This window comes from Pipistrellus hanaki (assembly GCF_964339955.1).
Source record: "Pipistrellus hanaki genome assembly, chromosome: 11".
Classification (NCBI taxonomy): domain Eukaryota; kingdom Metazoa; phylum Chordata; class Mammalia; order Chiroptera; family Vespertilionidae; genus Pipistrellus; species Pipistrellus hanaki.
The window spans coordinates 23,402,006-23,424,772 of NC_140513.1; the positions used below are offsets into that span (position 1 = coordinate 23,402,006).

Here is a 22,767-nt window from a genome sequence, read left to right on the forward strand (position 1 = left end):
GGAGGCTCCCCAAAAGAAAGAGAATGTTTCTTCCCAGAGAAAGAGGGCCAAGGCAGGTGTGAGCAGCACTTGTCCACTCTCGAGGAATTATGTGCAGTGGACATTTGTTATCCTTTTTGGCTGCCCAGCATCTGAACCTCCTTCCTATACTGGAGCGAGGAAGGATACTTATCCTGGAGCCTACTTCCCCCAGAGATGCTGAAAATGACAGGAACACACGTTCCCAGCCTCCTTTTCTGCTAGGCAGAGCGCATGACCCGGGCCATTTAGATACTGATCTCAGGGGCTGGTACAGACACCACCTTGGGACAGGGTGCATCTATGGCATGATTTGGGACCTTGTTCCTGGTTGTGAAACTTTTGAGACTGGTTCGCCCTCCCTCATGGGATCTGCGAGCTATGAAGAAACCTTGTATTAAATCCCCTTTCTGCTTAAATTCTCCAGAGGGTTAATTTCTGCTACTTGAAATCAAGAAGCTAGATTAATGCCTACATGAATGTGTGCATTTTTGGAAAGATAAACAAAATGTGAATATTGGCTACCTACGGGGAGTAGAACTGAGAGAGTAGGGGAGAGGGGAGGGGCTTTTGCTTTTGTTTGGTGAAAACTTTTTTTTTTTTTTTTTTACCATGTATATTACTTTTATAATGAGACAACTAGTTGGTAAAAATATAAGAAAAGACACTGAATGAATAGAATAAGATGAGGATGCAATTGCTCAGGATTTTCATAGAAACAAAAGCCTTCATTAGACCTTCAAAAGATAGTCATCATCACATCTATTGTGATGAATGGCTCCAACTCCGGAAAGGAATGACAGTGAGTCATCCTGGACACTGCCGGGGGGCCTAAGTGGTTTGCTCTGTCTCTGTAACTCACTCCCTCAAACACTATCCCCGGCTCTCTCTTCCTCACGGAATGATCCCACTGCCTTTAACCTGGCACTGGAGAGTTTTGCAGTTTGAGTTTTGTGTACTTTTGAGACGCTTATCTTTACACTTCACCTAGACCTTTTCTTTCAGCCCTATTGGCCCAGATTCAAAGGGCATTACCATCTTTGCTCTGCCAACACCGTGACTCTTAATTCCTCCTTCATGCCCTCATCAAGTGTTGTTCTGTATTGTAAGTCTACATTTATGAAATGTAGCCATTTAACAGTCAGGTAACTGAGCACCCGCTGTATGTCTGGCCTTGTGCTAGGGTTTAGGGCCATAGTTCACAATTTATGGAAACCAATCACCTCCTACCAGAAGTTAATGTTGTCACGATGAGCAGATGGCATCAGCAACTTGCAGGCAAGGCAGGGCTGTTCTGGTTAGAATCTTTCTCTTCCCCTCTGCCTGGATTGCACTCTCCCCAAAAGTCAACATGACTCGATGTCTCAATTCCTTCCTGTCACATTCTCAGTGACAACTTCTCATCCCACCCTTTTATAAAATAACATCCCATCCTCTGACCTATTGACTTAGATTTGTTATGTCCTATTTATTGTTTGAATAGCACTCATCACTCATATCCTTTCCTTACTTGTTGGTGTCTTTACAGCTTTTCCAGCACCTAAAATAGTCCTGTTTGTTGGTAATAGAATGAGAACTGGACTAGACACCAAAAGACCTGGGTTCTAGTATCAGCTCTCCTCCAGGAAAACCCTGTGGCCTTTAGCAAGCTGCAGCCTCTTTAAGCCTCAGCCGGCTCCTCTGTAAATTGGGGGCGACCATTTGGTGGCTGGCAGGTCTGTCTACAGGCCCAGATCACACAGGGTCTCCAACTTGAGCGTGGATCAGAATCGCCAGGTGGGCCCCTTAAATAAAACTATTGGAGGGGAGTGTTTCTAGTTCAATAGGTCCTGGGTGACGTGTCGGAAAATTTGCATTTCTATTAACGTCCACCGTGGAGCTGATTCTAGAACTACAGTTGCAGAGAAAGGCACTGGAAGTGCTTGTAACCATAAGGGCCCTGCCCAGCGAAGGACTGAAACAAAGGGCCCCGCAGGACCATCTGTTCTCTAATAGAGTCAACAACTATTTTTTAAAAATATATTTTATTGATTTTTCACAGAGAGGAAGAGAGAGGGATAGAGAATTAGAAACATCGATGAGAGAGAATCATCGATCAGCTGCCTCTTGCACACCCCCTACTGGGGATGTGCCCGCAACCAAGGTACATGCCCCTGACTGGAATCTGTCCTGGAATCGAACCTGGGACCCTTCAGTCCGCAGACCGACGCTCAATCCATTGAGCCAAACCGGTTTCGGCTCAACTATTTTGGACGCGCCGCCGGCCAGGCCAGCGCGGCGGTGGACTCAGGCGGGGGACTCAGGCCTGGGCCCAGCACAGTGTCCGCAGGGCCGGGCACCGCTCCGACCCCGCACGGCGGCAGGGAGTCTCCGGGGCCGCCAGAGGGCCGCGGGCCGGCGCGGAAAAGGCAAAGGCGGGTCCGGACCCAGGAGCCAGGGCCCCGGACCCAGCTCTGGGCTTTCCCTGGAGCCCCTGCTCCGCTCCGCTCCGCTGGCCGCGGCGGGGACGCGACCTCGCCCGGGGCGCGCGCCGGGCACGCGGCGGTAGGCGCGCCGCGGGCGGGAGGAGGCGCCGGCGCGCGGCATCCGGGGGCGGAGCCGGCGGGGCGGACGGGCGGGCGCGAGCCCGGGGCCGTGATGGGCGAAGGCGGGCTGCCCCCGGCCTTCCAGCTGCTGCTGCGCGCCTGCGACCAGGGCGACACGGACACGGCGCGGCGGCTGCTGGAGCCGGGGGCGGCGGAGCCGGCGGAGCGCGGCGCGGAGCCCGAGGCGGGCGCGGAGCCGGCGGGCGCCGAGGCGGCCGGGCCCGGGGCGGCGGCGGCGGCAGCGGCCGGGGCGCCGGTGCCCGTGGACTGCTCGGACGAGGCCGGCAACACGGCGCTGCAGTTTGCGGCGGCCGGGGGCCACGAGCCGCTGGTGCGCTTCCTGCTGCGCCGCGGCGCCTCGGTCAACAGCCGCAACCACTACGGCTGGAGCGCGCTCATGCAGGCGGCCAGGTGAGGGGCCGGGGCGCCGGGGTGGTGTCCGGAGGGGCCCGGGGTCAGGCGGCCAGACCTGCCCGCGGACCCTCTCATCCCCACCCCGCAGACGCCCCCGGAGGTAGAGTCCAGGACTCCTTGGAGAGAGTTGGAATGGTACACTTTGAGCAGCTTTTGGGATGCAAGGAGACGTAGGAAAGCGTTTCGTTTTTTTAAAATACAATATATTGTTTTTTTACAGAGAGGAAGAGAGAGGGATAGAGAGTTAGAAACATCGATGAGAGAGAATAATCCATCAGCTGCCTCTTGCACACCCATACTGGGGATGTGCCAGCAACCAAGGTACATGCCCTTGCCCTGAATCGAACCCCGGACCTTTCAGTCCGCAGGCTGACGCTCTGTCCACTGAGCCAAACCGGTTTCGGCGGAAAGTGGTTTTTAATAACATGAAATCAGAATCTCAGAAACATTGGCCTTTCCAAACAGAATCTGAACACTGCCAGTGGAATCTTAGAGACTCACTCTTGGAGGTTCATTCATTCCCTTGTAACAAGGGTTACCTGGGAACCTGGCCACCCACCCTCGCTTGGTGGTGGGATGCTGCAAGCAAGACCCAACTCAAGCCCCCACTGGGAGCGGCTCACACGCCATTGGGTAGGCCAGACAAGGGAGCAGGCTTGGACAGGGTAAGGTCAGGGAGCTCTTGGAGGTGGGAGACGCGTACTGGGAAGGATGATGATGCTTATATACAAGTGGAGATCTGAGGATTTTTAAGAATTAATCAGGACAGAAGCAGTGGGAGGTGCGAACCCTGGGGTAGGAGACCCACGCAAAGGTTTGGAAGCAATATTGAACACAGAGCATTGGTAGGATTGTTAGGAGGATGTTATGGCTGGGAGGGGGGCTGGGAGTGGTGGAAGATGAGTTCTCTTTGGAGAGATGAAGGCAGACGTTAGGGGCAGGGCTGGGAAAGGTTAGCCATCCTCAGGGCACTGGGGAGTGATGGAAGGCTGTAGGCAGGCAAAGTGAGTGACAGAATCAGGTTGTTTTGGAAAATTAACAGTAACCAGGATGGATTGGACAGGTAGGTGGGCCAGAGTCAGAAAAGCCCAGCTAGAGGCAATTGCAGGGGTCACGCAAGAGCTTGGACCAGAGCAGAGGCAGTGGTTGGGTGAGCAGAGAGATGAGTGTGAGATGTGCTCAGGAAGCGGGATGCACAGGACTTGAAACCCTGGTTTATAAAGAAGCTTTGGTGTACAGGGAAGTCTCTTAACTCTTGTCAGCCAACTACGGAAGCCCGCCCACCCCTCAGTTTCTTGGGGAAGGTCCCCGAGGAGGAGGGAACGCAGGGGACAGGTCCTGTTGGGTGGGTATCACCAAATTGCTTCCCATACCGTGTGTCAGTGTCCGGTGGCTGCTGTAATAGCTTTCCACAAAATCAGCAGCTTCTGTCCCCACCTCTGACTCCGGCTCTTCCGGCCCCCTTTTCCACAATTCAAGGACCCTTGTGACCCCAGTGGGCCCACCTAGATAATTTAGGATGCTCCCCATCTTCCGATCAGCTTACTGATTACGAATCCTATGTACCACCTTCATTTCCCCTTTGCCAAGAAGCCTAACTCAGGTTCTGGGGGTTCGGGTGTGAATGCCTCTGGGAGCCCGCGATTCTGCCGGCCACAGCACTCACGCCAGTTTGCCTTCCCAGCAGCAGTGCGAGCGAGGGCTTGTTTTTCCACGGCCTTGCCGACAGTGTGCTAGCAAACGTTTGGGTTTTTGTGTCTGATGGGTGAAAAACCTCACCTCCGTGTGGCTGTCATTTGCATTTGTTAAACTGAGTGAAGTAAAGCGTCCTTCTGTCCTTCCGTAGGTATGAGCCATTCGTTTTTCTAAAAGGCTTTGGAAGCACCGTGATCTCAGTCAAATTGCCAATGATATTTTATTTCTCAGAGTTCTTTCCCAAGTGTTAGTCCAGGGGTCTTCAAACTACGGCCCGCGGGCCACATGCGGCCCGCAGAGGAGTCTGATCCGGCCCGCCAGGTTTTTTGGGCAGTGAGCGCAGCCGAGGTGTTACAGTAGGAATTAGTAGTTCATATAGTCCAACCCTCCAGCTCTCTGAGGGACCGTGATCTGGCCCCTACTTTAAAAAGTTTGAGGACCCCTGTGTTACACAGTGGTTCTCCTTAGTTTGTATGGCTGGGAAAATTGCATTCTGCGTCATTTTCAAATATGTCATTTTAAACTGCTGGGTGAACCTTCATCCATGGGGCAGTACCGTGGTTTGCTTAGCCATGCCCCGGCCATTCAATGGGCATTTATTTCAGTCCTTCTATGAACACAACTTTGGGAATACACCCCAGTTAGGGAATGCGTGCCTGTTGGCAAGGGCTACGCAGTGTTTCATGCTCTTATCAGGATGTTGGGGCCCTTTGTCTTGGCATCTGATTTCCTGCCTGGAGCAGTCTGGGATGACCGGAAAGCCTTCGGAGCTATCTCCACCTTTCCCCCGAGGTTCCCTGTCACTCCTAGGCTTTCTTCCAGGCTTTGAAGTCCCAGGAGAGTCCTGGGCCTCGGAACCTGTCTGTGCCGTGGCCAGGTCTGCTCATCTGTCTCTGCCGTACCCTCTCTCGGATCCACACCCCCTCTCCTTCCCCTCTGCCGCAGTCCAGACCACACGTGGTAGGAGCCTCCCCCTGCTCTCCCTTCCTCCGGGGGTGCCCTCTCTAATCCAGCCTCTGCAGAGCTTCCATTCTAATCTTGATCGCCTCATCTGTGAAATGGGCGGTTTATTAAAATAAAATAGGATACAAATGTGACAGTACCTTATAACCTGCTGTTAGGAATTATACTAGTTTTTTTTTTCTTCTTTTTTTTTCTTTTTTTTTTTTTCTTCTGGATGCTTGATAACTAAAATGGTGTTACCTCTTGAATTCTCTACTCCAGTGGAGGATCTACCAGTCCATTGCCTTTCTCTGGACCATCCTCTACAATGTTATGCCAGCCAGTCAGTCATTTCATTCACTTAATTGACAAAATTTATTGAGCTCCACTGTGGGTCGGCCCCCCAGTCCTCTCTTTGGAGAGTCTAAATAATTGGTGAGCACAGATGAGCATGGCCAGAGGGCACGGTGTGAGAGCTGGGAGGAGGTAAGGTTGAAAGTCGGTGGGGGTGGGTTTTCAGCAGGGGGAAGTGGCCTCAGATTTAGGGTTTGGGAGTGTCATGGAGGATGGGCAGGAAGGGACAGCCCAGGAAGCAGGGAGACAGGCCGAGGTGGCAGCTTTCTGCCGTTGAGTTTATTCCAGCTGGACTTGCCCTCTCTCTGCTCTTGGGGAAGAGGACAGGCCCCGTCCCCCTGCAGCTGGAGGCGTCAGTTCACCAAGCTCTCCCTCCGGGCAGCGCTCTGTGGGCTGAGGTGACCTGGTGCTGTTCAGGTTCATGTCCCGGAAGGTATTTGTAAGTTCAGAGCAGAGTTCAGCCTTGGCTCTGCCTCCACAGGGAGGAGGGAGGCGCTGGGTTTAGCTGAGCTACAAAACCCGCACAACAGGAGACTTAAAAAGCTGCCTTGCCGATGCAGACATCACGCAGGTATAATGGTCTTGTAAAACCTGGCAGAGCTGGCCCCTCTCTTCTTGCCATCCTTTCCTTGTTAGTCCAGGCCTCTTCCAGCTCTGACACACAGCTCGGAGCCCAGAAAGAGTGTGCCAAGCAAAAGTGCGGTGAAACAGAACTTTTCTGTCCTCCCCAGGAGAAAGAAGAGAGAGATTTTTGCTAGGAAGAGGCATCTGTTTTCCCTTCCTGGTGTTAGAGCTTTGGTGGGTGCTTATTTGTCTCCCCAGGGTCTCAGGAGGGCCTTTCCTCAAGCTTCACTTGGGGAGGGGATTGGGGGAGGGAGGGGAGTGTCTGACTCAAGGTCCAAATCTAAGCTTCAGGCAGTGTACTAGTACATTCCTGCCAGCAGGTGGCAGCAGGCCTCTGGTGAGATGTTCCAGCCTATTTCTCCTGACCACAGCCTCGCCACACCTCTTGGCATAGGGTCCTGTGCCTCTGGTCTAGAAGGACCTTCTCTCTGTGTGCATCTGGAGAGGAAAAGGGTAGACATGAGTCAGACATGGGCCCTGCCCCTGGGGAGATCAGCATTGGCAGGTCACCAGGCTACAAAACAGAATAAAATGACCTTTCCGAGATGTGGGAGGCAGCAGGGTGGTGTAGGGGAAAGAGGGAGGGCAGCAGGATTTAGACAGACCTGGTTTCTGACTCAGCCCCTTACTGGCTGGGCAACCTCGCATGTTGCATAATGTGAACTGATTACAGTGATAATAGCTAACATTTGTACGGTGCTTCCTTTGGCCAAGCACTGCTTTAATAATTATACATTTATTATATATTTAGGTATGTTAACTCCATCCTTAACATTCTCTTGAAATCTGTACAGCCACATCCCATTTTAGAGATGAGGAAATGAAGGCACGATGAAGTTCAAGTTCTTTTTCGAGGTCCTGCAGCTAGTGGATGCCAGGACCGGGTTCAAACCTAGCAAGGCAACTGCTCACCTTTGTGGTGGGGCACGTGCAGGGCTGGCACCAGAAGAAGGCCTTTTATTTTTTATTTTATTTTTTATTATTTTTTTAAAATAAGATTTTATTATTTTAGTAGTTCACTCTTTTTAAAAAAAATATATTTTATTGATTTTTTCACAGAGAGGAGAGAGAGGGATAGAGAGTCAGAAACATCGATGAGAATCATCGATCAGCTGCCTCTTGCACACCCCCTACTGGGGATGTGCCCGCAATCAAGACACATGACCCTGACCGGAATCGAACCAGGGATCCTTCAGTTCGCAGGCTGATGCTCTATCCACTGAGCCAAACCGGTTTCAGCATATAAGCAACTCTTAGGGCTTCACGACATACGAGCATTCATAAGTGTCTCCTTCTCAGGGCTCCATGTTTAGTGTCACCGATTCTCCATCTTCCTGGCAGATTTGGGCACGTGAGCGTGGCGCACCTGCTCTTGGATCACGGGGCTGACGTCAATGCCCAGAACCGGCTGGGGGCCCGTGTGCTCACGGTGGCCTCCCGGGGCGGCCACCTGGGCGTGGTGAAGCTGCTCCTGGAAGCCGGCGCCTTCGTGGACCATCACACCCCCTCGGGCGAGCAGCCGGCGGCGGCAGCAGCAGCGGACAGCAGGAACGAGCTGCTGGACATCACGGCCCTGATGGCTGCCATCCAGCACGGACACGAGGCCGTGGTGCGCCTGCTGCTGGAGTGGGGTGCGGACCCCAACCACGCGGCCCGGACCGTGGGCTGGAGCCCGCTGATGCTGGCCGCGCTCATCGGCAGGCTGGGTGTGGCCCAGCAGCTGGTGGAGAAGGGGGCCAACCCCGACCACCTCAGCGTGCTGGAGAAGACTGCCTTCGAGGTCGCGCTGGACCGCAAACACAGGGACCTGGCAGATTACCTGGACCCACTGACCACCGTCAGGCCCAAGACAGGTCAGGCTGCTTCTCTCTCCCCCCTCATCCCTTCCTCTCCCCCGCTGTGGCTTCAAATTGTGTGTGTGTTTTTTTTTTAAATATATTTTTTTTTTATTGATTTCAGAGAGGAAGGGAGAGAAAGAGAGAAACATCAACGAGGAGAGAGAATCATTGATCAGCTGCCTCCTGCACACCCGACACTGGGGATTCAGCTCACAATCCAGGTGTGTGTCCCAACCAAGAATCAAACTGTGACCTCCTGGTTCATAGGTTGATGCTCAACCACTGAGCCATGCCGTTTGGGCTTAACCCACTTTTGAGGTTTTTCAACACCTAGTAATGTGCCCTGTTTCTTTTTTATTTTTTATTTATTTATTTTTTTTGCCATCTTCCTGGCATTTAAAGAGCTGTTTGAACAATCCTTAGCAGCAGATCTGCCATAGGACACACTGTGTTTCAAAACTTCCAGTTCATCACGTGCAGTAGGACCGTGAAATGCCATTTCACCCACAGCCTCAGTATCCTCTTTCTGTGATGGGGCCCGGGCTGTAATGACAGGTTGCAGTGTATAAGCGTCTAGGACTGAAAGGTGAGAATCTGAAAGAAAGGCCAGCTGACGGACCTGGGATAGGTTGCCCGAATTCCCCTAGCTTCTGTTTAGTCGTCCACAAACGGGGGACAGGAGTAGCACCATGTCCTAGGACTGCTGTGAGGATTAAGCGAGGTCACCCTGGCCAAGTGTGGGTACTTGAGAGGCATTGAGAGCGGCCAGCCCTCCACCCCCGATATTGTTACTGTTGTCATATTTGACCGGATCAGGTCATGGCTGTGCGTATAGACTTCCTCGTTGAGCAGACCCAGGTTTGGAGCTAGGTCTTCACTTTGTGGCTGGATGGACTTCGGTGTGTTTGTTGTCCCTTCAGGACTTCAGTGTCCTCTTTCCAAAAAGAATCATCATAAATGTGCTTACCTCGTAAGGTTCTGTGAGCAGTGGTAAGGTAGATGCCTGTAAAATGTGTACTTAGCCCCTGGCACATAGTTAGCACTCAGGAAATAGAAGCTGCTATAATAGGTTTTAATTGACCGTCGTTCATTTAGTTAGTATGAGTGCCTATAAGGTACCAGGCACTGCTCTCAGTACGTGGGATATGTCAATGAGCAGACCAGTCCCTGCCACTGAGAACCTTGGCAATCAACAGGAAATAGAATAGCATATTAATTAAATAAAATGAGTTGCACAGGAAGGTAGATGGTACATGTCAGGGGGCAAGGCAGAGGGTTTGGAGTGATGCAGTGGGGGTGATGCAGTCCTGGCCTCCTTGAGGAGCTGAGACTTACACTGACTCAGGAGCTGAGGAAACAGGCCATGCAGGCTGTCAGGAGAGTCTTCAGGTGGGACAGCAGCAAGGACCAAGGCTGCATTATTAATAATGCCAGGCTATTAGAGAAATCATAATGGCCACTAGCTCTTTTTGTGAGATGCCAGGAAATTCACCCCACCAGGGACTTAGGGACCCGCAGGTCTCTCTTCTCAAATGAGCAGCAGCAGGCTATCTTGGAGGCTGTACCTGTCATTGTGACTCCCTGTCTACCCTCACTGTGGTTGTGCGGGGGACGGAGGGGGCTGTTTCTCTGTTTTCCATGTCCATCACGGAAAACGACAGTTCCTGAGTAGAGGAGCTGGGGATTAAGAAATATTGAAAAAAGAAAGAGATAAGGAGGCAGACATAGATTCATCAAGCTAGACTCTAGGTGGGCGCCATCTCTCTGATGAAGAGGCAATAGGCCCCCAGCCACGCAGCAGGTTTATTTATAGGGTCAAAGGAACTTATTTGCATACTTAACTAGGCCCTAGCATTACTGGATTTACATATCCAGACCCGCCCCTGCTGATACCTGGACAAAGGTACTCTGCCAGTGCCTCGGGCTCAGCTGACAATTTAAAGAATGTCCATGTGCCTTCTCAGGTGGCCCTCTACATGGTTGTTTCTTGGGCTGGGACAGGGTCCCCAGAGCTGTTCTAAGACTGATGCAAAAAACTGGACCCTGGAGCGAGGAAGGGACCAGCCCAGGGTCACTTGACATCAGGGGCACAGCTGCCCCATCCTTCGGGGGTCAGGCTAGACTGTCAGCGACTCATTTGTAGCAGGCGGTTGCTTAGCAACCAACATGAAGGCCAGGTGACACGCTCTTTTCTGTCAAAGGGTCTTGGCGTGAGAGGGCACCAGCCCACAGCAAATAAGACTCTGAAACACTTAAAGGAACACATCATATTTATTAAAACAAAAATGCAGATTCGTTTCATAATGGTATTTTACAGGCAAAACCTGACACTTGGTTCCACGTCTATACTTCCTTTCGCTGGTCACTAGTAAAGATCACAAAAATTGCACTCTGAGTAGGACCTAACTATTTCTGAAGCATTCCCCTCTGTGTTATTGGTCCCTGCAATCACCATGCGTCCCGCACATGAACATGTAATCCCCATTTTAGTGACGAGGAGACAGATGGTTCTAGAGATGCACTCATTCTGATATGCTGACTCAGGACTCCTGCTCCCCGGGTGGTGCTACAGCTCCCTGGGGGCTGATCTGGACCAGAGGTTCAGCCCAGAGCCTCAGGCTTCCTCCTGCAGCGGCTCCATCCCTGGAGCTAGTCAAATGCGGCAGGAAGTCCTGCCTTTACCACCCGTCAGAGGACTGTCCATGTCTGCTTCCCTACAGGAGCAGGATCCCCACTAGTCAGGCTTGGAGGAAGGTGATGGATGAGCAGATGAAGGAGGGACTGGCACTGGGTGGGTCCAGCAAGGCCCACCTTTGGGGGTCAGAAGTGGGAGGAGTGGGGGTTCTACACTAGCCAAGCATGAACATGTCAGGTGGGAAATCGCCCACAGGAGCTATGTCTACAGATCAGGGGCGGGATGTGACTCAGATTGGTGCTTATTTGGGAAAGAAAGCAAAAATTGACACTGGCTCTTCTGCGCTCACCGGATTGGCTCAGTGGATAGGGTGTCAGCCTTCGGACTGAAGGGTTCCAGGTTTGATTCCGGTCAAGGACACGTACCTTGGTTGTGGGCACATCCCCAGTAAGGGGGTGTGCTGGAGGCAGCTGATCGATGTCTCTCTCTCATCAATGTTTCTAACTTTCTACCCTTCTCCCTTCCTCTCTATGAAAAAAAAATCAATAAAATATATTAAAATCAACAAAAACAACAACAAAAGTTAACAATGGCTCCTCTGGAGGCCATATCCATGACCGTCACCTGGGCTTAGCTGCTTAGCATCTCAGGGCCCTCAGCTCTAGACTTATCTCATGGTTGTCCATTTTGTTTTTAGGAGAAAAGACTCATTCTTGCTTTTAAAAATTTTCATAGGAGTTCAGATTCTTCTAAGACTGTGCTTTTCTGTCATACCTAAGACAGGACATCCCAAAGTTTGGAATGCCTAAAACTTTGTGAGTGTGGGGTCAGGAAATAGTCCGCTGCTCACTCATGTCGTTTTGGCCAAACGACCTCCTAAGACGTGTCTCTGAAGCATTTCCTGACTCGGATACTAATCCTTCCGGGGGGGTGGAGGGGGGGTGACGGGACACGGGCTGCTGCATTCATCTGCTATTTGGGTCTCCAATTCGATTGCTTTTGAAAAGTAGATGATTTTATTTTTTATTAAAATATATTTTATTGATTTTGTACAGAGAGGAAGGGAGAGAGATAGAGAGTTAGAAACATCGATGAGAGAGAGTCATCGATCAGCTGCCTCTTACACACCCCCTACTGGGGATATGCCCGCAACCAAGGTACATGCCCTTGACCGGAATTGAACCCGGGACCCTTCAGTTCCCAAGCCGACGCTCTATCCATTGAGCCAAACCGGTCTCGGCAAAAAGTAGATGATTTTAAAAGTTAGGCTATGTTGTTATACGCTTGTGACTTTTCTCTTATGCTGAACCTTAACTTTAAAATCTTTTTTTACCTAGATGAGGAGAAAAGGCGGCCTGACATTTTCCACGCGTTGAAAATGGGTAAGCGCTTCAGAAAACCTTTGGGATATTTAAGGACTCAGTGCCACATTCTCCCGACCTAATATCTGTCGTCCTCCTCAAGGTCACCTTGGGCATTTGGGAAAGATAACAGGCGTTTTGTTGTTTCTCAACACTAGTTTCACCCAGGAAGGTTCAGACCCTGGAGGCTGGTTGTTACTATGGGGCTTTACCAGCAGATTCCAGCCTGCCCTCCCAGGCTCTCCCACCTCTCCCGACAAACCCTGTGGTTAGGTCCTGGCTTTTCCCTCCCTCTGAAATGCCAGGCTGCCCACCTACCTGCTTCAGTGTTTTTGGGATGTAGGACTCTTCAGCCTAAAATCTCCTCTTCTGATATAGACCCCGCCTCCAGGCAGCCCTCCCTGATCCTCAACCCCTGGCCAGACACGAACTCACCTGCATAGTCCTTTCTATGCCCTTTCTCTGTTTCCTTCATCTGTCCTCTTAAGATACCAACATTTCCCTCATTTAGGAAACCTATTTGTATGGTGTCTCTGTCCTTTATAGACTGAAGGATTTGAGAGAAGGGGCTACCTCCGGCTCATCTTTGGACCCTGTATGGTACCCCAGTAGCCCAGGGCAGAAGCAGGCTCAACAAGTGTTTGTTAAGCGAACCCCCTGGATGCGTAAGCCTGCGGCTGCACAGGCCCATGGACGATTGCTTCTCTCTGTAGGAAACTTCCAGTTGGTCAAAGAGATTGCTGATGAAGACCCCAACCACGTGAACCTGGTCAACGGGGACGGGGCCACCCCCCTGATGCTGGCGGCCGTCATGGGGCAGCTGCCTCTGGTGCAGCTGCTGGTGGAGAGGCATGCCGAGGTCGACAAGCAGGACAGCGTGCATGGCTGGACGGCCCTCATGCAGGCCACCTACCACGGGTCAGTGCCAGCCCCACGTTCTCCGCGGCAAGGCTGCTAGGATGCTCCGGCTGGGAGGGGGGTCCTGATGGGGCTCGCTGGTCCTGAGACCTGCAGGTAAACCCCACGGCGGTGAAGCTGTTGGGGCGTGCACACGAGGTTAAAGGAGTGCAGGCTCGTTCTTTCCTGCGTTCCTGCCCTTCCGTGTCCAGATCTCCCAGGACTCTGTCACAGAACGTCACCAGGGACCATGCCAACCAGGCGGCAGACACTTTTTAGGGATAAGTTTCTGTAGGTTGATTTCAGTTGATCAGGGTGATTGGCTTGTTTTCTTACTTGATGAGTTCCAACTTCCACCTCAACCCCTTGGCCCCTGGGAGGCTTCCATGTGGAGGGGGGTCCTGATCTGGGTGGGGGGAGTGGGGCCTTGTGTAGTCTGGGTGGCCAAATGGTTTGGGGGCAGAGCCCTCCGTGTTCATTTTGTCAGTGGAAGGAGCCCTTGGGCCTTGATTTCCTTCACGTTCGTGTCTGACCTGCCCACGGGGTAGGGGACGAGGCCTGTGAGACTGTGGGCAGCTCTCCATGCTCTTAACACACTCAAGAACGGGCGCTGCAGTTAATGTCACGTCTTGCTGCTCGGAAGCAGAGCCATGCTTTTGTTTTCCGTGGGTCTAACCCTGGCTCTTTCCTTCCTCCGCAGGAATAAGGAAATTGTCAAATATCTGCTAAACCAAGGAGCCGATGTCACTCTTCGAGCAAAAAACGGGTACACGGCCTTTGACCTAGTGATGCTGCTGAGTGATCCTGGTGGGTTGTTTCAGGAAAAGGGTTCTGGACCTGCGTTGCCTTTTCCGGGCTGGGAATCCAGATAATCTCCTGTGTTTTAAGCACTTGCTTATTCAAAGGGGAAGCCACTCTCAAACCCCAAGAGCTCACCCCATGGCTTTCAGCAAGTCACTCCTTTCCCAGCAAGGGCTGGGCTGGGCCCAGGCAGTCCCTAAGGCCTCCCCTAGCACCAGCCTCTGGGAGCCTCGAGGAGGGAAGGCCAGCAAGGCATGTGTCTGCCTTGGCAGTCCACACACATCCTAGAATGGTATCTGATCTATAGCCAGAAATGCTGGGGACTCGGGAGGAAACAAAAAGGCCCTCTGACAGCAGAATTAGAGGTGGAGCAATGTCCCCTCAGTTAATTTGTGTAGGTGGAGGCTGCCCGGTCAAGGGTGCCATGCTGGAGGTACCTGTAATACCAGCCCACCTCTCTTGGTCTCCAGCTGGCACCGTGCCCCCCCTTGGCCCCTCCCCAAGTGTGACGGGCCCTCCTCTGTGACCTGTGCCTTCTAATGAGCCCGCTCAAGAGGCAGCGTCTCTCTGTTTATAATCCCGGAGTTTTGAGCCCAGAGAGGGAGAGGCTGAGAGGCTCTCCCGACCCCCAGGCTTTAGCCCTGAGCCAGATCCCAACCTGCTGGCTGTGGGGAGAGGACTTTTACCTCCACAGTCCCAAGTGGGGTTACTCCTGCTGCTGCTCCTAGCTACGGGGTGGCAGGCCAGAGTGTCCTTTCTCATCAGCAGCATTGCCACCCTCCCGCCCCTCCCCACACATCACACACCTGCTTGGTTCCATTTCATCCTCCTGGGGTGTGCGGGAAGCAGAGCTTCATACCGTCTTGTAGAGGGAGGTGACTGAGACCAGGGGGAATTACTTGACCCAGCGGGAGAGGCGGGCCCTCTGCCCAAGTCCAGTGAGCTCACTCCTGTCATTTAGAGTGAGTCTCTCTGTGACCCTAGGCTGGATGGCACAGGTTTTCCTGACAAACTTTGTCTTTCACTGTGTCTCTTCTTTCTCGTTCCCCATCCATTTCTCCTCTTCTCCTATAAAATAATCTATTGCTAGTGTTTTGTTTTTTTCCCCCCTAGTGGATTTTTTAATGAAGTTTTCTGCCTGAAATTTTCTAAGAAAAACATGCTTATTATTGAACTAGAGGCCTGGTGCACAAATTCATGCACGGGTGGGGTCCTTCAGCCTAGCTAACAATCGGGCTGATGGGGGTGTGTGGCAAGGGGGAAGGGCTGGTGGGCCCCCCAAGTAAGGCTGATGAGGGGGCCAGTCAGCTGGGGGAGGGACTGTGGGAGGTTAGCTGGCTGGCTGGCTCCCCCAGTCAGGGCTAAGTGGGGTAGAGGGGAGGCCAGCCAACCGCAGGAGGTTGGCTGTGGGAGCACACTTACCACCAGGGGGCAGCTCCTGCATTGAATGTCTGCCCTCTGGTGGTCAGTGTGCATCATAGCAACCAGTCGACTGGCCATTCGGTTGTTCGGTGGCTTAGGCTTTTATATAAATAGATACTTGGAAAGAAGAAAATAAACAGGCATCAAGAGAAAAGCACTGTTAATAGTTTTCATTAATTTCTTCTTGTTTCTTGCTTTTTTTTATAACCTAGTTGAATTAACAATAACTAATAATACTTGGCTTTTCTTATGTACTTACTGTATGTCAGGAATTCCCTCGAATCCTCCAGACACCTTTACGTGGGGGCACTACAGTCACCCCTTTTACACAGGCACAGAGAGGGTCCTTAGTTTACCTGCAGAGAGGTCCCTCTGTTACCAGCCCCCGCTCTTGGTCTCCAGAGAGGGACTGAGGCAGACTTTGAACCTCTGCCATCTGGCTACAGAACCCGTACATTTTAAACAATACACTCTGCCTTCCTGCGGGAAGAGAGCTTCTGTTTTTTCTTTCTAGTTAATGGGTTCAGTGCTGCTAGCCTTTTTGCCATTTTTTGGGGGGGACCTTGATCATTGAATACCAAAGACTCTGGAGCAACAGGGCTGAATTCTAAGACTGACAGGGGTCGTCTTAGGCCCAGTCCCCATAGCCCAGCAGACATATTTGCAGGTAAAACGCTGCCTTTTGTGCCCATAGACACGGAACTTGTTCGACTGCTGGCATCTGTCTGCATGCAGGTGAACAAAGACAAAGGCCGGCCCAGCCACCCGCCGCCCCTGCCCCACGCGAAGGCCCGGCAGCCCTGGAGCGTCCCAGTGCTGCCCGACGACAAAGGCGGGCTCAAGGTTTGCCTTTTCTGTTCCTAAAAGGCTTCTGAGAGTCAGCTGGCCGAGTGGGGGATGCCTGCCACTTCCTGTTCACCTAGGGCTAGTTTATGCGTGGGGGTTGGCGGTGGGCTTGCAGGGGTGGGAGGTAAGATGGGGATGACAGTAGGGAATGGTGGGGACTGGGGAAAACGGGGGTGATCCTAACCACTTAGTGACATCAGTGGCTGTTTTGCAAGAATATGGGTCCATGTTACCAGTTCTTCTCCTGCTTTTTTTTTTTTTTTTTCCCCCCCTCAGAAGAAACTAGAAATCCAGATTTTGATGTGGGAACTCAATTTATAAATGTAGGGAACGTTTTAAACTTCTGCATGATGTAGTCCTGAGCTAGCCAACGTGAGCACCTCTGCCCCCACCCAGGCCATCTGCTTTAGTGGGTAGAACATCTTCTGGTTGTGCCATTCTGGGATCTCCCCGTGGTCCACAGGCCCCCATCAGCTTCTTCCTAGAAACACCAAAACCACGCTCCAGTGGCTTATTTCTGACTGCAAGCCTGGTGTTTTTTTCGTTGAGCTTCTCATCCTCCCCATCTGCTCTACTTATTTGAAATCAAACTTATCCTCCTACCAGCCCCATCCTGAGGTTCTAGTGCCTCCTCAGATCTGCAGACGTGGCATTCCTTTCCCAGGGTGGCTCTAGGCCTGGATTCTTCCTCACCGTGCTGCTTGCATAGATCCCTCTGACCTCACTGCCATCTCCGAAGGCCAGGCCCTCGCAGCCTTCCTTTGGGCTGTGCCTGTTGCCTTCGACGGCAGCTGTCTTCTTTCTAGGTGGGGAGGCATCAGCTACGGGGACACATGGCCAGGCCTGGGTATGGACACCCTCACACCTCTCACATCGTCACTGGGATGGGGGGGAAGAGCTTAGGCAGTGATAGATGTTAAGGTGTTTAGTGTTGCCTGTGTGTCCATCTCTCTGTTCTTGACTCGCCGTAAGACTGAGCAAGGAGCACCGCTGCCTGGGTCTCCATGTCTCAATCTGTGCCGTGCGGAGATTGATTAAATGAAGGGTGGCAATTAGGGCTCACTGCCACCTCCAGCCTATTGGAAATGGCTTCTCGGGCAGGGTCAGGAAGTCTTCAGACAACCAGGCTTTACTGGGAAAGGGTGCTGTCTGCGGTCCATTGGTGACGCCTGCCGTGGGCCCAGGAGAGCGGAGGGGAAGCAACTGTGAAGCAGTCTCTGTCCCTGGGCTGGGTGTGCCTTTTCATGACCTCTGCTCCGCATCCCCTCGGCAGTCCTGGTGGAGCCGAATGTCCAATCGGTTTCGGAAGCTCAAATTGATGCAGACTCTGCCCCGCGGGCTGTCCAGCAACCAGCCGTTGCCTTTCTGTGATGAGCCAGAGCCAGCGCTGGACACCACCATGCGTGCACCCCCCCAGGACAAGACCAGCTGCTCTGGGCTCCCCGACGCGGCCCCCACAATGAAAGACAACGGTAAGAAAAAGCTGCAGGTGCGGTAGAACTTCCAGAACGGTTAGACCCAAATCCTCTGCCCTACGTCCTACCTTCTAGGCTACTATCAAAGGGGAGATGATGTTGGAATGTGACGGTGCAGCAGAGTGGCACCTGTCTGTCAGCGTGGTAGAATCAGGGGAGCTGGTGGCCAGAGCCCTGGGAACTGTCCCGCACACCCTGCGGAAGGACCCGAGGCCATTGGGAGGCGGCTTTCCCACCCATCAGACGTGACGTGTCTCTGGCACTGAAAGTGTTTTGAGACGGAACGAGTTTTCCCTGGGGCGGAGGGGTGATGAGCTCCCTGAGACTGGAGGTATTTCACAGTCGGATGGCTTTGCGAGGGAGCCAAAGGAGCTTCCACGCTAATGGGGGAACTGTTTTAGATCAGATCTCTTCTAACAAGCACCCCACACCCAGGCCAGCTCCTTGGGCACCACTGTCTGAGACAGACTATTGAGCTGGGTGCACCACTCTCTGACCCAGCACGGTAGTGATTTATGGAAAAGCTCAAAACATGCTCCGAGTTGCATTCTTAATGCTTTCCTTTTATTCAGATATCAAATACCAATTATTATTAAATATTTAATCTCCCAGGAGAGTTGGTGGACCAGGATGAAGGCCAACCTGATCACTCACCCTCATGCCACAAACTCGTGGGCAGGGTTGGGGGGGGGTCATTTCAGGAAACTTCCATTTGTCTCTCAGGTCCTAGGAGCACGAGAGGAGAGAAGGAAGACGTGTTATTGACGACCATGGTGAGTGCGGGGCTTTTCTGAAAGCATTCTGGTCTCCGCCAGCCATTAGTTGATTGGCTTACAGGGAGGGATGTGGGCACTTGTCGTTCTTGTGGTGGTCACGGCTGGGATTCCCATCACAGTGTGTTCCAATGGGTACAGCTCTGGCACCGAGGAGTCTGAACAGATGCCAGCCTGAAACCGTGGGTCAGGCTGTGCTGGTGCTTACAGGGCAGATGTAAGCCCCGAGGACAGGGCGTTGAAGGGTAGGAGTTGATGGGTGGCATTGGACATTTGGTATGGAGAGCCCTGGAGAAAGGACTCATAGAGAGAGGGTTTTCCAGCCTGAGCGAGGCCTCAGTTTCCTCATCTAGGGTTGTATCAAGGTTGAGTTCAGCTGTAAGTAGTAGAAACTCCCCAAATAACAGTGGCATACATAAGATAGCAGCTTATTTCTCTCATGTGAGTGACGTTCAGGACCGGTACGTTGTTGTGTGGAGTTCGGGGCCTCGGTTCCACTACCTGTTGGTCTCCTGGGGATGGCTTCTTAGCCAAGGTGGCTCTGGGCATTCCAGCCAGCAGGAGAGATGAGATGGCCATGGGCACATAGGTGCCTTTTGAGAATTTTCCTGGAAACTCACATATCACTTCTGTTTACCTCAGATGGGCCAGGAGTTAGTCACATGGCCACATCACACTGCACAGGAGGTTGGGAAATGAAGTCTTTGTTCCAGGGGGTTGTGTGCCCAACTAAATATCAGGGGCGTCTGCTAAGGAGGATGTGGAAGATGGATACTGGGGAGCACCTAGCTCGCAGTCTGACTTAGGGATGCTCTCTCACATGGCTATGGTTTTGAAATAAGGTCATCCACAGGGAGATCTTAGCATAGCGCCTAGTTCACAATGACCCGTTATCTGCTGCATGACCTTCGACGTGCTATTGCACCTCTCTGGGCTCCTCCAGTCTGGCATGAGAGCCTCCTGGTTGGGGTGGGGCTGAAGTCCATACAATTGAGACCCTAATCTGGAGGCTGGCCAGGAGAGGGCAGTGTTGGAGAGGAGAAGGGAGCGGAGGAGCTGCCTTAGCAGTCCTAAGCCGCCTCAGGACTGCCCAGCAGCCACGAGTCTTGACCTGAATCTGCCTGCTCCTGTCCACCATGCAATAAGCATAAATTGGTGTCTGTGGGAGTGTGTACTGCCTGACATTTGATAATATTAAAGAGCAATACTAACTTTCGGTATGATGACAGAAAGGCTGTTACTGACATTTGGGAAGATGTTGTAAAATATAAAGGAGAAAAATAAAATCACCCATGATTACACATATAATCATAACTGGCATTTTGTGGTATATATCACTTGATCATTTTTTCTAACATTTTTAGCACCTATAAATATGATATCATGACACACACACACACACACACACACACATTATAATAGCAGATACTTAACACAGCACTTGTACCAGCTGCTATTATATCACTTTACAGACATTCACTCATTTAACCTCTCCAATAACCGAGCAGAGCAGGCACTGTTCTCATCCCCTTATTGTCCCGAGCTTGATTTGTTAACAGTTTTTCATTTTTTCTATGTCAGTGAACACTCTCTGTCCCCATCGCATCTCACAGCTGCATGACACAACATTCCATTCCATCATGGGAATGTGCCTGAGTGACCGTGAAGCCTGACCTTTGGGCTCTGGGGTTTCTAGTTTTTTATTGTTGTTGTTTTAAAGTGCTGGTGAATATCCTGTGTCTCAGTTCCCCCCACTAGCCTGATGATTTCCTCGGGATAAATATCTAGACATGGAATTCCTGGATCAGAGGGTGTGAATGTCAATGTCATTGCTTTCCAGAAACAGGGCCACAATTTAGACTCTCCGCTGAAGGAGTGAACATGTCCTGCTGTGGTGGGTTTGTGGCTCCTAGGTCATTTTCCAGTGCAGCCCCCATGTGCTGGATGGAATCGCTGAGGTCCAGAGGGAACAGCACTCGTTCACAGATTCTGAAAAGCCCAGTACAGCCATGCTGGATACCCAGGGTGCCCCCTCTGCCTTGGACATCTCCTCTCCACCTCCTCGTGCCCTGTAGAGGGCAGCAGTATGCCCACCTGCCCCTTGGCAGATGGAAGCTGCTGGGGAGCCCTGCTGAGTGGGCATTTGCAGCCATCCTTGCGGAGATGCCCAGCTTGGAGGCAGGTTTAGCTGTGGGATGCCCTTCCCTGCAAAGCACCATCTGGCACGAAGTTCAGTCTTTTCTTAATTAAAGTTAGCGTGGACTGTGAATGCTTTCCCTTGACAGTGCACCAGTCGTGGTGTAGATTTATACTGACCCCAGATCACATTTTCAACATTTTAAATTCAGTTACAGTTAAAAATGCCAGCCGTGGGAGGTGTGGCTGGAGAGCAGGATGGGTGTGGTGGGATGAAGAAGGGAGTGTTTGCTGAGCTCCCGGAGAGCTAGCCCATGCCTGCCAGTCCCCTTCTCTCTCCCCTCCATCCTAAAGCCCCAGCTGTGATCACACAAGTCGCCTTGCAGTTCTGCCCGTGGCCTGCTTCTCCCCAGGCCTTCCCACATTCTGTTCCCTCCATCTGCAGCGTCCTTTTCCCTGTCCTCCCCGGGCCAGCTTGCAGTGGCCTTCAGGCTCAGCTCAGGGGCCCCTCCTCCAAGATGCCCTCTCTGCCTGCAGCAAGGAGTGCCTCCCCTGTGCTCTGCCAGCTCCCCTGCCTGCCCCACAGTACACCCAACATCACTTGGCTTCACCTCGGCTCTCTGTCCTCTTCCTGTGCCAATCATGCTGCTGGGGATGGTTCCAGGAGAAGCCAGGAGCTGGAGCAGAGCAGACGTGGGTATTGCTCAGTTGCTGGGAGGGGAGCTGAGGACTCCGTGTGGGTCTCTGGCTTGGGTGGAGGGGTAGATTGGTGTCCTTCCGGGAAGCAGAAGAAAGCTGGAGTCTTGTTCTCAGAGCTGGGAGCCCTCCGGGGCCTTTGTCTAACCCACAGCCTGTCTTTTTTCAGCTTCGAAATGGAGCCCCCTTCACCAGACTCCCGAGTGACAAGCTGAAGGCCGTCATCCCCCCTTTCTTGCCCCCTTCCAGCTTTGAGCTGTGGAGCTCGGACCGGTCCAGGACATGTCACAACGGGAAGGTGGACCCCATGAAGACTGTGCTGCCCCAGAGAGCCAGCAGGGGCCACCCCATGGGCAATGGGAGCACAGACACCGTAAGTCGCACAGACACTTCGAGGTGTCGCTCACCGCTCGCTAAAATAGTGATGTGTTGGTTGTAGGCACAAGGTCAGACCCACTAAACCATAGAGGTTAAATAAAGCTTTTTTCTTTTATTTTCTTAAGTCAATGACACCATTTACCTAACGAAATCCTATAAGGGACTTAATATGTAAATAGATTACAGAGTCAGAGTGAAGGGAATGAAAGCAGGAACCCCTCTTCTCTGACCTCTCTCTGGAACCCCGGGGCTCCAAGGAACACAGTTTGAAGACCTGAGCTAATTCAACCTTCCCTTCAGTAGCTGAGGATCCTGGGACCCAGAGAGGGGAAGCAATTTGCTGAAGATCACCTCGGTAGGGTACACCTGAGACCAAAAGTCAGATTCTTGGCTTTTAATCAAGCTCTATACTACCCTGTTTCCCCGAAAATAAGACAGTGTCTTATATTAATTTTTGCTCCCAAAGATGCGCTAGGTCTTATTTTCAGGGGATGTCTTATTTTTCCATGAAGAAGAATACGGTACACATTTATTGTTAAATGAAAATAAAGGGAATTTATTACCTGTATACGGTTCGGTAGTACAGTAGTTGTCAACACAAACCAGACAAACTGTGAATCCTACAATATCAAGAATTTACTCATTTATTCAATGACAATCATGTCATCATCTTCTGGAACATCATCATAACAATCCAATTCCTGAATTTCCTGGTGAATTTCTTATGACTCCATTTCTTTCAGAATCCGTGGACCAAATCTCTCATGTTTAGCCTGGGGGGGGGGGCGCCTTATTTTCGGGGGGATGCCTTACATTTCACTCAGAAGGAAACCTGTAAGTAGGTCTTATTTTTGGAGGATGTCTTATTTTCGGGCAA

General features: G+C 51.9%; 1 protein-coding gene across 1 annotated transcript in view; it reads left to right on the forward strand.

The window, feature by feature from the left end:
• Positions 1–2,610: 2,610 nt before the first annotated feature.
• The window catches only part of ANKS6 (ankyrin repeat and sterile alpha motif domain containing 6), a 39,132-nt gene continuing 18,975 nt past the window's right edge, over positions 2,611–22,767 (forward strand). The window contains exons 1-9 of the mRNA XM_084898167.1: positions 2,611–3,014; positions 7,974–8,485; positions 12,443–12,487; positions 13,180–13,384; positions 14,064–14,170; positions 16,281–16,429; positions 17,706–17,904; positions 18,631–18,680; positions 21,682–21,885. Of these exons, the coding sequence (XP_084754293.1) occupies positions 2,656–3,014; positions 7,974–8,485; positions 12,443–12,487; positions 13,180–13,384; positions 14,064–14,170; positions 16,281–16,429; positions 17,706–17,904; positions 18,631–18,680; positions 21,682–21,885 (1,830 nt within the window). The 5' untranslated portion in view covers positions 2,611–2,655. The remainder of the gene's footprint in view (positions 3,015–7,973; positions 8,486–12,442; positions 12,488–13,179; positions 13,385–14,063; positions 14,171–16,280; positions 16,430–17,705; positions 17,905–18,630; positions 18,681–21,681; positions 21,886–22,767) is intronic.